This window comes from Mus caroli, unplaced genomic scaffold, assembly GCF_978045245.1.
Source record: "Mus caroli unplaced genomic scaffold, Mus_caroli_1 scaffold_4, whole genome shotgun sequence".
NCBI lineage: Eukaryota > Metazoa > Chordata > Mammalia > Rodentia > Muridae > Mus > Mus caroli.
In genome coordinates, this window is record NW_028227259.1 from 13603717 (window position 1) to 13620130 (window position 16414).

At 38.0% G+C, this 16414-nt stretch overlaps 1 protein-coding gene across 4 annotated transcripts in view; it reads right to left on the reverse strand.

The window, feature by feature from the left end:
* Positions 1-16414, reverse strand: part of Cacna2d1 (calcium voltage-gated channel auxiliary subunit alpha2delta 1) — a 427194-nt gene that overhangs the window by 96318 nt on the left and 314462 nt on the right. For all 4 annotated transcript variants that reach the window (XM_021163870.2, XM_021163868.2, XM_021163869.2 and 1 more), the window contains exons 8-10: positions 7688-7757; positions 5108-5158; positions 4362-4461 (exon numbers count right to left, since the gene is read on the reverse strand). In XM_021163870.2, coding sequence (XP_021019529.1) covers positions 4362-4461; positions 5108-5158; positions 7688-7757 — 221 coding nt within the window. The remainder of the gene's footprint in view (positions 1-4361; positions 4462-5107; positions 5159-7687; positions 7758-16414) is intronic.

Consider the following 16414-nt stretch of genomic DNA (forward strand, 5'->3'; position numbering starts at 1 on the left):
AGAAAGCAGTATCCTTGGTCCAGCCAAATGTAGACCAAGAAACCTGGAAAAGTTTTATGGACCAATTCCCCTTTCTTACTGTGGTCAACATGTCCTAGAACAAAGAGATTTACATTGAGAATGTGAGGTAGAAAGGTGTTAAGCTGCCACAGCATCTATCCAAATGCCAGTATGATACACAAGGAGGTGGCCTTGAAGATACTGTGCCCTCTGTTGTATATTCCCTAGGAAACATGGATGTGACACACAGTTGTATACAATTCATCCATTTTGCTATAGCTTATCCTCAGCTTCTTTTTCAACTCTGCCTAAGAGAGGTCTTCCAGTATTTCTCCAGTATAGATATAAATGGTTCCCTTTTATTACAGTGCCGTGGCATCTCCACTCTGAGAGACAATAAAAGATGACATTTGCTCTCTTTAATATTTCATCCCATCTTCTCTCGTGGCTCTAGGCAACAAAAATGCCAAATTTCAATAGACACCACCTGCAATAGTACGGTCTGTGCCAGGAAAACAAGAAAACAGAATATTCAACAAAGAATGAGCAGGTATGTTGAATATGAAGCAGCAGAAGCCAGGAGTACACACAGGAAATGGATTTTGAGAGGCCTTGAGGCAAAATGCACTTCACTGTAATTTTATATAGAGAACCAGATATCTCCTGGAATAAGGAAATACATGTCTTTCTGTACAGGTGGAAACCTCTTGAATACTTTGCCCAGGGAGGAGAAATACTGGAAGACCTCTCTTAGGCAGAGTTGAAGAAGAAGCTGAGGATAAGCTATGGCAAAATGGATGAATTGTATACAACTGTGTGTCACATCCATGTGTCCTAGAGAATGTGCATCTCCAGTTGTATTACTAGAGAGTGGGGGCGGGGGTAAAATGATTCATCCTCTGGAACCTACCTGTCTCAGATAACTACAATGAGTATTAAATGGCCCTGTGAGTGTAGCCAAGAAATGAGAGAGGGAGAAAGTATATACTTAGAATGAAGAGTGCAGGTCTTTTGCATCTGTTTTGATATAGCTACTGTGCACATGGATACAGCTATGGCCAGCTCATTAGCACCAATTCAGCACAGGGTCCATACAATAATACCTCTCAGGGAAATGAGCATCAACTTACTTTTTAAAAAAAGTTATATGTTGACTCATTAGGAAAGGAGTAAATTTGTGTCTGTTATTACTGACATAAATCCAGTCCCAGGTACTTCACCATAGCACCTCAGAAAGTATTATTAACCTTCAGAGTTCACATACTGCTTGCCTTATCATGGGAATCTACTTAAACACTCAAATGAAGCAAACTAGTTTGAAAAGTAAGCCGGATAACAGACACATGTCCAAAGAATTTACAGGGCCTAACATGCTATCTCCCTAGACACTGGCTTGAATAAACTATTTACCCTTAACTATGTGCTAAGGCTCCAGCATGAAGAAGACAATCTGACTGGGTATGTTGTTCTTTGCATGTGTCAGGATTATATTAATTCATGAAAAGCAATCTTTAGATTTTCAGGCGTTGTTTATGGTCAGTTGACCTTTTGCAAGCTGCTTGGAATTTGCCATGGCATATTTGCATGAAAAACATCAGCAATGCCTTCACACTCACCTACTGGTTTAGCATTCAGAAAATAGAAAGCATTGATGTGGGAACCAAATGTGAGGAAGCTTATCTCCTGTCACTATAACCCAGAGTATCACTCAAGAACTGCCTACTTCCTGTCTCTATGGAGTATGCAGGAATATTCTGCATTTCATGTGCATGTGGTGGAAATGAGAACAATATTTATGGTGGTCATTAAGAATTTGCTAAACCTAAATGTCTATTTGCTCTCTGGGTATTTGGGAACCTAGTTCAAACGTACCAAGATTTTAAAATAGTTTGTCATTAAATTTGCTGCAATATAATAGAGGCAGAGAAGACTGTACATGGAATTATGGTATTCATTCAATGCTTTCATCTATTGTAATGTCTATGAATAGACAATCATAGACCTACTATTTGAATGAACATTGAATTCAAAGCCCCCTGCTTAAAATATGTAAGGCAATATGCCAACCAAGCTACTGATGCTGATGCAAGGTTAGGCAAGAGTATAGGGAAATTGGAATGGGTATCAGAGGAACAAAAAAAATGAATAGACTACAAAATATTATTGATTTTGACACTTCTTGGAGGCATAGTATAAAGATCCCTGTGCCCACAGATATCCAGAGAGACCAGGAATATTAAGGCAATGGGAGTCTATCCAATGGGAAAGATGAAAAACCTGTTCTTCAATTCAGAATTCTAAGAATTGGAACTGATTAATAGCCTGATCTGCATTATTGGATGGGTCAGGTCATATCAAATTTGCACAAGGCTCAGATGACCTGTATTCTATCTGTGTGACTAAAACCAGGCCACCCTTAGGCCCTTAAACTAGTACAGGTAGCCTATCTCTAGAGCCCATTTTCTTGGAAGACAACATGACACATACCCTGATTAGAATTTCATGATGTACCCTGAGCGGAGTTTACCCTTCCTTGGGTACTTGGGACTGTATTACAGTAGAATACATTTTTTTTCTCAAATTATACTGGGCTGAAATATATTGGGATTAAAAACCACCTGGCATTAGACACTTCAAAGTCTGATCCAGGTTGAAGTCAGTCTGTACCAGTTTTCATTATTACCTCTTTGTGCCACTTACTTCCCTATAGGACAGCTGCATGGATCCCCTCAGACACTAACTTTAAGCTCACCACCCTCTTATAAAATGTTCTGTGTATCATCATCATCATAGGTGTATTATTATTATTATTATTACTATTATGTGATAATGTCAATTTTTATGGTTGATTAATTGACTAGGGTATACACTGATCAGCTTTCAACCTTCAGAATCCATAATTTTCCCATTTCAGAATACCTGCTTGTGGCCATATTCTGTTCATCTACACATAAGGGATGCTGGTACCTAACACACTGGGTCTTTAGGGTTTGTAGCTTAGCAACTCTTAAAAAAAGACAATCCCTGGAGGCTTCTAGAATTTCTCAACAAACTTGGTTTCCTTAAATTAAATTAAGACTATACAATTAGATTCTCCCTTTGCACACTTCACCTCTCACTGTTGAACTAGTTCTATGCCCTGTGATTTCTAAAGAAGCTACTTCAACTCAGGACTGATGTTCAGTTTTTGGAAGAAGCCAAAGAAAACATTAATAGTATTAATTATTTTCTTGTCTTAAATAATTTTTATTATATATGACAAATCTGAACTAAATATATTTAAGCCACTCTCTTTCATTCTGCCAAGGATAACATTTTAAACTATTCCAAAGTTTTTTAATTAATACATTTATATACAAATGAAGCTCTTTCCTATATCTTAATTAAAGCGGTCATCTTGCCATAATGTCTCAACAAGAGTTTGACAAGGTTCCATCTGAATTTATTTGAACTATAGAATATTTTAAAATTATTCTCCTTGAGAATTATACATCATGACACACTATCCAGGAAGTCTTACATTATCCATAATGGGTTCTATACTCTTTATCCATACCAGCATTCAGGAATATCTTAGTGATTTCATTTTAGGGATAAGTCCTCTCCATCTTAGCATCACCATTCCATCATCATTAGAAGAATTAGGATTATGGAGATTTCTGTGTCCTCCAATTCCAGGAAAGTGAGACAATCAGTTGTAGACTTTAACTTCACCCTACCCAGTGATTTTAGAAGCAGATCTATTCTTTTTTGTTCAATAAAAATCAACACCACCAAAATCTACTGCTCCTTCAGCCACATCTCCATAAATGAACCACTTCACATATGAAATTTCATGCACTAGAAAATGGCCATGAAATTGGGTCCCTAAATGACATAGATCAAGATGAGACATGGCACATCTTGGCCCATTTGCCACAAGGCTAGTCCTTCCTAGCTAGGAAAAGGTCTAAGATGATTCCCAGCTTATTCACTTGCTCCTTTATTTCTTCTGTTAGGAAAAACTCAGTTCAATAAGGTCAGCTGTCCAGGCCACACATGAGCATAACCAGCTACAAGCAATTAACAATTCAATTCTGCTACTTCATAAGATGTCCCAAAGGTGCCTGTGTGTGGAAGGGTTCACAGTACCCATGTGGGCTCCTTTGAGGGAAAGAAAGGAATGCTTTTCATTCAGTATTCATTACTTCAGTGGTGGTAATGCTAAGCATCTTAGAAAGGACAATACAGGCTAGATCGTTAAGGCAGCTTATAGCACTCTGACAATGCCTCAGCCCATCTAAGGAAAAAACAACCCAGTATGTAATGATGTAGGGAGACAGGCAGGCGGGATTCCAGAAGGAGCAGCCATCCATACTCACTGAAGCTACATTCACGAAATCATCATCAGAGAGGGTTTCTAACATCTCGGAGACAGATGTTCGGATGAGTTTCAGAGTCAATCCGCTCACACTTCCACTCCTACAAACAGACAAATGGGTCCGTGTGTCATTCACCTGTCATTTATCAAGCGCGATCATAAAGAACAAAAGTGATCTCATCAGATTTTAGAATAGTATAATTTCTCAGTTTGACACAGATACAAATAAACATTATCTACATTTTCAATAAAATAATCTTTCTAGTTTTGTTATTGTTTTGGGTGCCCATATACATAAGTGTGGGGTGTGGAATGGGTGGGTGAGCATATGTGTTTGGATGTCAGAGGTCAATGCCAGGCATCTTCTGTGGCTCTCTACCATGTTCTTTAATACTTAGGTCTCACAGTGATCCCAGAACAGACTGATCCCTTAGACTGTCTAATCAGTGAGCCCTGGGGCTCTTCTTCTCTCCTACTCTCCACAGTTGGCAGTACAGGCACAACCACTGCTCCCTTATCATATAACTGTTTTCCTGTAAAAAGCCAGAGATAGGCACTCAGACCTTCCTCTTGTGCAACAAGCACTTTACTGATTGAGCCAAATCGACAATCGATTGCTAATATCTAAGTTGGGCTTGTTTTTCTAGCTATACAACCATTATATTGATTCTTTGTTATCCCAACTTTCATACACTTCTAATTCCCAACAACCTATTATTACCTACACATGTCTCATGCACTACTCACACGTCCACCAGAATGAGCATGTCCTTGGGGGATGCAGCTCCCTGGATGTACCTGAAACAGAAACCAGAGAGACATTGCCTTTTCCTCTATGTCTAACATTGATATTTGCTGTGTTCATATTTATACACTTCTGAAATAAGATATGATTAAAACAAAGACCCATTCTATTACACAATACTAAACAATGCTCTTTTAAACATACTCTGAAATGTTTTCTTGAAAAGGGTATTTAAGATCCCATTAGAGATATTAATACATTATGGCTTTTGAATGCATAGTTTCCAGGGATTTATGAAAAAAAATGAAGATGAAATTTAATGTAAGCAGTGACTAAAATTACTTTCCAAAGATTATTTATTTCTGAAGGAACAATCCTAAATTCCAATTATTTATTTATTTATTTATTTATTTATTTATTTTTGGGTTTTCAAGACAGGGTTTCTCTGTATTGTCCTGGCTGTCCTGGAACTCACTCTGTAGACCAGGCTGGCCTTGAACTCAGAAATTCGCCTGCCTCTGCCTCCCAAGTGCTGGGATTAAAGGCGCGTGCCACCACGCCCACCCCTAAATTCTGATTGCTGACATTTTAGTTGTAGTGAACAACAAATTATGACATTTTTAAATACAAAAAATAAATAAACACAGAGAGATAAGTAGTCAATAAACCTTAAGATAAAGAAAATTGCCCCAATATAGGGGAATGCCAGGGCCAAAAGAATGGGAATGGGTGGGTAGGGAAGTGGGGGGCGCTATGGGGGACTTTTGGGATAGCATTGGAAATGTAATTGAGGAAAATATGTAATAAAAATATTAAAAATCAAAAAAAAAAGAAAATTGAAAGGAAATATAACAGTTAAATAACTGAAACCAGGTAGTGGATATTATTATTACCAGAAATATGAAGCAGAAACTCTAAAAGACTTATGGTATCCAAGAATCACCGGAGAAACAGTTTAAATGTAAATTCCAAACTAGAACCACATCTCTGATTTTCTGTATTTGAAATACACACTTCGGGAGATTTAGGCAGGAAGTTAAGTGCTTGTAGAGAGATAAATTTGATAGTAGCAAAGTAATTTAAAAGAAAAGAAAAAGAAAGAAAAGGAACAAAAAGAAAACACATATTGCTTAGCCAGAGACTGGAGGGGAACAAAAAAAATGAAGGGATTAGGCATCTGCCTTCCACAGCGGGAAGGGCTGCATCTGACTCAACTGACCCAGCAACAGACAGAAGGCAAGCCAATTCATTTTCAACATTTCAGAGCACAGCTGCTACTACTTGGGATTAATTGTAGAATGAGCACTCCAGTGTCTTGCCTGCAAACCACTCCATGCTCTGTATTCAGACCAATAGGCAAAGCTCCACTGTTTGCCCATGCAAGACAATCCAGCTCATGTCTAGCATCTTAACACATTGTCCTGGTGTGCGGCTGAGTGTGCAGCAAAGTGTCTGCTTCAGGTGAGTGATACCTCGCTCCTACAGTTCCCATAAAATGACTGTTTCTTAAGTACAACTATGCTATAACATAGTATTTGCTTCCATTAAATAACAGACTAGAGAAATATTATTAATAGTAATATTACTAACCATCATTCAAGGTTTTGTTCATGTACATTGCTCTTGGATATTCAGCAGGACACTTAAAAAGTCATTAATACATTGGTAACTATTACTTAAGGTTGTGTTTATGTAAATAGCTATTGGATATTACACAGGACACTTGAAAGCCATAACTAAATGTTCGTTCAACCACCACCGTGCTGCACAGAATTTGTGTGAAAATACCAGAAGTTGGAAGCAATGCACAAACACAATAAGGACATTCTTATATAAGTGAACAGATAGCCTTTATTAAAGTGATTTTAACTATTCCTTTTCGTTACTACATACTCAAAAATTAATATGAAAAGAACAGAGTATAAGGCACCATGTTGTATATGTGAACTCATTAAATATAGTAAATTTACAATTTAACTATAACTTTTATACACTCAAAATCCAATCAATAATAAAAATACATGAAGTTTCATAGTTGTCTCCCAGAGAGTCCAAACATATATTGTTCTTATTTTCTTGTGTTTTGAATTAGGATGATGAATTACTTTAATAGTGTCAAACAAATAAAACTACTTTGGGGAGAAATAATAAAACCTAAACTTTATGGAAGTATCTAGGCAGCACTGTTAGCTTAGGGCCAGTTCCCATTAGTTCACTGCCAGAGGCAAGTTGTCTGTGACTTCGTGCCATCTCTATGTGAGGGCTTTTCCCCAAGCAAAGTAGTTGTTCTTCGAAGAAAAGCCCTGCCAGCTAAAGGAGACCGAAAGCTAAAACTGCACAGAAGACTTACAGAAATCCATTTGAATTGAGTCTGAAAATCATTTATCAGTATTCACAGAGATTTCCTTCTCAAACACATCATTTTTATTTGTCATTAATTGTATTTGTATTTTGAAAGTATCACAGCATTCTATATAAGAGAGTGCCCATCCCACCAAGGGGAAGTTTTCCCTCAATGTATTAACAAATGATAGAACCCCCATTTATTGATCGCATCTTTAGAGATAGTCAAAACATCATACCATGGTCTTCTTCGTACATCATATAGATCAATCTTGTTTGGAGTTCTACTATTATCCACCCATGGAGAAGCTGAAAAACAAAGTATATCAGAGAAACTCAGCCAAAGTACTAAGTATAACTGGGCTTAGGTAATGCCTTAGTGAGTTCAGGTGCTCAGACCAAGACCAAAAAGTTGAATTCCATCTCTAGATCACACAGAAGGAGATCCTGGCAGGAGGAGAAAATTGGCTCTTGAGAGCTGTCCTCTGACTTCCATGTGCATGCCATGGCATGAGAAATACCACCACCTCTAACAATAAGATCTATTTACAAAACTAATAGGCAACTTAAAATAACAAAATAAAAAATAAACCAAATTCCATTTACCTATATGAATATTCAAATATAAAACACCATCTTTATGTCATTTATTTTTTTGCAATTGAAAAGTAATACAGCAGCACAAAAGAAATCCCAGGACAAGCCAGTTCCCTCTCCCTCTATTGTCTGAACAAGTTCCAGACACTGGGGTTTGGCTGGGATGCTTTTCTTTGACAGAAAATGTTGTTGCAGCTAGTAAAAGTGGTGCTTTCAATTAATTGCCCACTCTGTTTTTATTCAATGCAAACTGTATATACAAGACTATATGCAGGACTGTTTTTCCCAGGTATGATGGCACATGCCCTTGAATCCAGCACTTGGAAGGCAGAGGCTCTGAGTCCAAAGACAGATTGGTCTATAGAGAATTCCAAGTTAGCCAAGACTAAACAGTGATAAAAATATTAGTAAATAATGTATATTATTGAAATAATTTATTCACTATCTTTTCCAATGGACTACTTTAAATTGGATGTTCAGTTTCAGATTAAAATTATACATAACAGTAATGGCTTGTGCTGTAAGATCGAGAATTGACAAGTGGGACCTCATGAAACTACAAAGCTTCTGCAAGGCTAAAGACACCATCAATAAGACAAAAAAACCACCAACAGATTGGGAAAGGATCTTCACCTATCCTAAATCAGATAAGGGACTAATATCCAATATATATAAAGAACTCAAGAAGGTGGACTCCAGAAAGTCAAATAACCCCATTAAAAAATGGGGCTCAGAACTGAACAAAGAATTCTCACCTGAGGAATACCGAATGGCAGAGAAGCACCTGAAAAAATGTTCAACATCCTTAATCATCAGGGAAATGCAAATCAAAACAACCCTGAGATTCCACCTCACACCAGTCAGAATGGCTAAGATCAAAAATTCAGGTGACAGCAGATGCTGGCGAGGATGTGGAGAAAGAGGAACACTCCTCCATTGTTGGTGGGATTGCAAGCTTGTACAACCACTCTGGAAATCAGTCTGGCGGTTCCTCAGAAAATTGGACATAGTACTACCGGAGGATCCAGCAATACCTCTCCTGGGCATATATCCAGAAGATGTCCCAACCGGTAAGAAGGACACATGCTCCACTATGTTCATAGCAGCCCTATTTATAATAGCCAGAAGCTGGAAAGAACCCAGATGTCCCTCAACAGAGGAATGGATACAGAAATTATGGTACATTTACACAATGGAGTACTACTCAGCTATTAAAAAGAATGAATTTATGAAATTCCTAGCCAAATGGATGGACCTGGAGGGCATCATCTTGAGTGAAGTAACACAATCACAAAAGAACTCACACAATATGTATTCATTGATAAGTGGATATTAGCCCAAAACTTAGGATACCCAAGATATAAGATACAATTTGCTAAACGCATGAAACTCAAGAAGAATGAAGACCAAAGTGTGGACACTGTGCACCTTCTTAGAATTGGGAACAAAACACCCAGGGAAGGAGTTACAGAGACAAAGTTCGTAGCTGTGATGAAAGGATGGTCCATTTAGAGACTGCTGTATCCAGGGATCCGTCCCATAATCAGCTTCTAAACGCTGACACCATTGCATACACTAGCAAGATCTTGCTGAAAGGACCCAAATATAGCTGTCTCTTGTGAGACGATGCCGGGGCCTAGCAAACACAGGAGTGGATGTTCACAATCAGCTATTGGATGTATCACAGGGCTCCCAATGGAGAAGCTAGAGAAAGTACCCAAGGAGCTAAAGGGATCTGCAACCCTATTGTTGGAACAACATGATGTACTAACCGGAACCCTGGAGCTCTTGTCTCTAGCTGCATATGTATGGAAAGATGGCCTAGTCGGCCATCAATGGAAAGAGAGGCCCATTGGACTTGCAAACTTTATATGCCCCAATATAGGGGAATGCCAGGGCCAAAAGAATGGGAATGGGTGGGTAGGGAAGTGGGGGGCGCTATGGGGGACTTTTGGGATAGTATTGGAAATGTAATTGAGGAAATTATGTAATAAAAATATTAAAAAAAAAAAAAAAAAAAAAAAAATTATACATAAAAGGTTAAGATACAATTAAAGTTAACTTTAATTCTCTTTTTCTGTTAAACTCATGTCAATGCAGATTCTTGGCGGCTTGGTGCAGCCTTCATTCCTCATTAGAGAAGTTCCTTTTATAGTGGACAGACATTAATATGGAGACTCACAGCTAGTCAAAGTGCAGGGAATAAATGATGAAGTTTCAAGCCCCAAAGTCGCTATCTTTGTCACGCTGCCTCCCTCTCACGCTCAAGGAACATGACTGAAGAGGTGGTGCACAGACTGTAAGAGCTCGGGAATGGGGAGGACTGCTGTCAAGCAGCATCTTCCACAAGTGACAAGGGTGTTACACTCAGGACCTCATGACATCTACAGCTGGGAGACTAGCACATCATCAAGTCAGTCCACAGTCTAGCCCGGAGCAGAGAGATGCACATGAGGGCCCAGGGAGGGTTATTAGGGAAGGTGAGTCGGGTTGGCTTTCTTCAGAGATGTAATAACTTGCTTGGAAGACTGCCCATGCTCACATAGATGGTTCTATACACACACATAAGGGCATCTTTAACTGGACCCAAGTGAACATTAAGTGGAAAGGAGGACCTAAAGGGAAAGAGGTCTTGAAAGACTGGGAAAGGCAAAGGGGAGTGTGCTGAGATAGAAATACATCGAATGCATTTAATAGATAGATATAATTTTTAAAACATAACAGAAAAAGTATTTGGTTTTTGTGCTCGCTTCGGCAGCACATATACTAAAAAGTATTTGGTTTTTGCAAATTTATTTGAATGATGTAAAATAATTCAAACAGAAAGTCAATAATCTATTAGTTTGAAACCTTTACATTTTTCTGAAATTAGAAACTAAAACAAACAAACAAAAAAACCTTCTTGAGTTGTTATATTGATTTTGAAAGGTAATTGATTCATACTTATTCTAATTAAGACTACATTTACTTAGATTAAAGTGCTCTGGAACTCATTACTTTCATCCACAGGCTGGACCTAATGAAGACTAGTCAACACCCATGGGCTGCATGACAATTTTATGCCACAGAAGTCCCTTACATCAAGCATGTTTATACATGTGACTAAAGAAAATCCCTGACTCAGATGACAAATGCACTATGATCTACCCCCCCTTTTTTTATTGAGAAGTCATGAAAATTATGGAGACTCTTTGCAAGAGCCATGCTTATCCAACTAAGATAATTAGGCCAATTAAAGCATGTCAAAATACATACACAACCTCAGAAGCCCTTCTTGACTAGGAAATTTTATATGCATAGCTATATTATGAAATGACTTATTCATTTCAAATGACTAATCACATTTGCATAAACTGTAAGTTTAAATATAGTTCTCCCCAAAGAACCAATTACTGACATAGCTAATATAACATCCATTAAACTTATTTCTTTAAAACGAGTTCAGTTTTCATCCGTGCTGTCAACGATATAAATATCACACTTTGCCTTGTAATAGTCTTAGATTCAAGCAACAAGTATGGGAAATGATATATCGGTTCCCTTTCAACAATTACTCTAAATATCAGTTAATATCTCAATAATAATAAAATAGTTTAAAGAAATTATATGTGAATTTTAATACAATGCCTCTATATATGTACTGATTACCTCTCAACTGAAATGTTTCACATTGGTTGGTTTGCTTGATTGAATATCTGGGGATTTTCAATACTTTCCTTTTAGTAATTAGCACAGTTCCATATATTATGTACAGATGATGCAAGACACTGAATGAGAAAGGAATATTTCCTAAGGTATGTCACTTGTTAGCTCATGGGCTCTGACTATGAACAGATTATCTGGTGTCTGTCTGCTGCTGTACATACGTGTTCTTTAGACTTAGCCACCATTGTTTTATACTGTCCCTACTTCTTATTCTGGAAGATTCTGAAACTCCACTATGATCCCAATGGCCAACAATAGCCTACTGACACGAGTTCTCATCTGTAGGACCTCTCTCACGTTTTTTATTGTTTTATTTTTATTTATTTATTTTTTGTAGAGGACAATTTCTGGTTAACATTAGAAATACCAAAGAGTCATTTCCTAGCAAATTCCACCAAAATGGCCTCCTAGTGACTTACCTGCTTTTTAAGAATATATCCATGTCTCTAGAAGAGGATCAGATCTTAGGTCAGAGTATTGGGCCATTAACATCTCCTTTATGACTTTATTTCAGCCTCATAGGTAGCTATAGATTAGACTACCTTGTCATATACAAGGTATTTGTGCTTTTTTTTTTTTTTTTTTTTTTTTGGAAATCTTTAAGTCTAATGAAACTTCTCATTCTGAGGATACTGGTCTCCACCTTCTGAGCCAACACACCTCCAAAACGTTCACATGAAGTCTAAGGGATCTGCATCCTGTCAAGTCTTCATGTTTGCATACGTTTTAATGTTCTCTTCCCAAGCCATGTCCTTAGCCTTAGGTTTCTTAATTCTCAACAATGACTTTGATACTCTGATAATTGATTGAATTAGATTGGATTTTTTAAAGTATATTTTTTTCTTTTTCCCTATTATGATGTGTGTTGATTTGTGGTATATATTGGTGGTGAAAACTCAAATGTGTGTGTAGGTACACATCTTAGCACTCCTGCAGACCATAGTAGTACACTGAATCTACTATTGGAGCACTATTTACTGGGAGCCAGCAAGCCTTTTAATTCAGCCCCTCCCACAATTCTGGGATAACTGATTTACAACTACACCCAGATTTTTATGCTGGGAGGTTGAACTTGGGTTCTTACGGTTGTGCAGAAAGTGGTCTTACTCTCTGAGCCATCTCCCAAGTTATAGTGAATAATTCTTTCTTAACGATAAAATTTAACTGGTCCAAATGGTGTAATTTCTCTCCTGTCCCTTTTGATTGTTCCAAAGCTAACAGAAATGCACAGAGCTGAAAAGACTGTGATTACTTTCCATAGCCAATGTCTAGCCAACAGCCATGAATTGAAAGATCACAACAATGACTCTCATAATTGATTGAATTAGATTGGAGTTTTTAAAGTATAGTTTTCTCTCTCCCCATTGTGATGTTTGTTGATTTTTTTTTCCTTCCTTGCAAGTGATGGCTGCGCACATGTCGGTACATGTGGTTGTCCAAGGCTGATGTTCAGATCATTCTGCATGGCTCCTCCACCTGCTTCACTACAGCAGCAGTCACAATCAAATGCAGAGCTCATTAATATGGCTACTCTTGCATCCAGCTTGTTCTGAGGATACAGTCTACCTTCTGAGCCAACACACCTACAAAATGTCCACATGAAGTCGAGGAATCTGCACTTTGGTTGGTAAGTCTTCATGTTTGCATATATTTTAACTCTCTCTCCCTGAGCAATGTCCTTCATTCTTTATAGAGAACATTAGTATGAAACTTGTGTTTTCACTAAGATTGCTAAATAAAAATCTACTAATTGGAATTAATATGCTCCATAAAATTTATACATTTCTTTAAAGACACAAGAAAATTAAAATGCTATAATTTACATGAAGGACAAGAACATTAAATTTTATTAACATTGCTAATCTTAGACGGCATATATTTAGAACTGTTAATCTCATATAAGTTTTCCTGAAGTAAAACACAGTAATAGTAAGTTAGAGTATTTATATTATGGTTAAATTAAACAATATAAATTCTTCTGTGATATTACTACTTAGTGTATAAAATCTCATCATGATATTTAAGTGGTATGCTATTTATTCAAGTTCAAAATTATGGAAAATAAAATAGCAAAGAAAAAATGACTATGTTCTGCAGTCCCTTCAAATAATGCTTCATAACCATTCACAGTAAAACTAGACTTCTGGAAAGGAAATGAGAGATTCTCAAATCTCGGAAAAAGGGGAAACCACTTTTCATTTTAAATAAACCTTTTATGTTCCATTAAGACTTAAGGATGGCTGAAGAGGGGGTTTTAGAAACAGCATAGTGTGGTAATCTCATTTCTGAATGAATCATTTCATTGACAGCGATAATGATCATTTATGGAGATGTTTCCCCAAACCAAAAAAAGAAACGAGCTATCGTTGTATCTTCTACTAAGTCCACTGCAGGATTACTCCACTTTACAGGATATGTAGAGTGTACTCCGGCAGCTGTCCAACCCCTTGGTCAGGGAGTAGGACCTGTACATGAATTCAGAACTTAAACATCATGTGCTGGAAATCAATCTTAAGGAGGCATGCACATTTCCATGGCCCCTTTTTATAAATGTTGCCTAATGATAAAAAGTATCCATTTTTCATTTCATTTGTTGAGAACCATGTCTCTTAGTAGAAAGACCACTTCAAGTGACAGACTATTGCACTTCCACTTGGTTATGTGCAACGTTGTTTTTTGTTTGTTTCTTTGTTTTGTTTTGTTTTTTAACTCTGGGAACTTCATATTGTTAATCTTACTAAAATTAAAACAGTACATTTTATAGACTCAAAAAATGTCTGAATAGACACTGCGGATATTTTCTGGTAGACAGAATGGCACTGATACACAGCTTGGCCCAGTCATGTACTGCAGAGTATTAGATACATGCTGCATTCCAACACAATAAACTCCAGCTAGTTTTTAAAGGCAGTAGCCTAGTTGACTCCACTTGTCTAATATACCTAACAGAACTTCCAGCTGCGATCCAGAATAGATTCCATACACTACCCAGAGTTCTCTTCCAGAATAGAATCTCCATCACTCCTAGTTTGCATCACAGTTCCAGCACGGGTGTGGGGGCAGGGAGGGTTCGTCTTCTTAAGTGAGTGTGGATATTATACTCAGACTGAAGTCCCAGAGGATTTAGAAAGGAAAATGGTTGACTTCTTCAGATTTTGACTTTTCTTGGAAAAACTCAAAAAAAAAAAAAAAAAAAAAAGGAAGACTAACCTGTATTAGTTTTGATAACAGGAAATGCCTCAGAGTATGATTACAAATACCCATGTCTTATCACGGTACTGTTATTTGTCATCTAAAATTCCCAGTTTAGGCATGACTATTCATGTGTATCATAAATTTCACTTCAAGGGGGAGTGTGGTGATACACACCTGGAATGCCAGCATGTGCCTAGCAGAGGCAGGTGGGTTTGAATGCCAGCATGTGCCTAGCAGAGGCAGGTGAGTTTGAGGCTAATTTGGTTTCCAGGCCAGCCAAGGCTCCATAGTGAGAATGGTCTCAAAACAACAATGCAGATATAGATAGGAACATACATACATACATATAGACAGACAGACAGTAGATAGATAGATAGATAGACAAACAGATAAATTCTAAAAATGTTCCAAGCAATTATGCAGAGATCTAGGACACCCAGAGTTATTGTTTCTGACAGTCTTTCAGTCCCAGGGTCAATGGACATAGAGCTAGAAAAAAATTGAGGATGAGGCACAACCAAGTCATTGCAGTGTGAGTCTTGAAAAGACAGACTTCTTTCATTCATGGGGCCTAATGTGGACTGCCTCTGGGTACCACAGATGCAGAGGGACTTTAAAAAATTAAGTCCTCGGCTACTTCAGTCCATTGGTTGGCTGCAAATAACTGTATCTGACTCTATCACTATGACTGTATCTGTCTTTCTGAGGGCAGTCATGATAGGTCTCTTTTTGTGAGCACTCCATAGCCTCAGTAATAGTGTCAGGCCTTACGGAAAGCTGAAAGAAGCTGAAGAAAAGGGCGACTCTTTAGGAAGACCATCAGTCTTCATTAATCTGGATCCACAAGGTCTTTCAAACATGGACCACCAAATGGACAGCATTCACCGGCTGATATGAAGCCCCCAACGCACATAGAGTAGAGGACTTCCAGGTCTGTGTCCATTCAGAGATGATGCACCTAACCCTCAAGAGACTGGAGGCCCCAGGGAGTTTAGAGGTCACGTGAGGTGGAGGTGGGAGCGTTCACGTGGAGATAGGGTGAGGTGGGGAGGAGCTGTGGGATGTGGAGCAGCCAGAGGTTGGATGGGGAGGGGCGTGGAATGGAATATGGAGTGTAAAAAAATGAATTACAAATAAAATTAAATTTTAAAAAAATGAAGTCCTCCGTCAAGTCATCATTTTCAAAGGACACTTACAAATGGATGACAGAATTTTGCGAGCAGCTAGCAACCTCTGCTCAGGTGTAGACAGACAACTGAGAGATCAGAGAAGTCTTGTTTCTCCTATCCTCTATTCTTTGACAGTTACATACATGTCTATAATAAAGCTTAGTCCTTTGCTTAATCCCCCATTACCCATTTACCTTTCTCTTTCTGCTGAAGCTCTAGGCTTTCTCCCTCCTTTCTCTCTCTCTCTCTCTCTCTCTCTCTTTCTCTCTGTATGTATGTGTGGGTTTGTGAGTGTGTGAG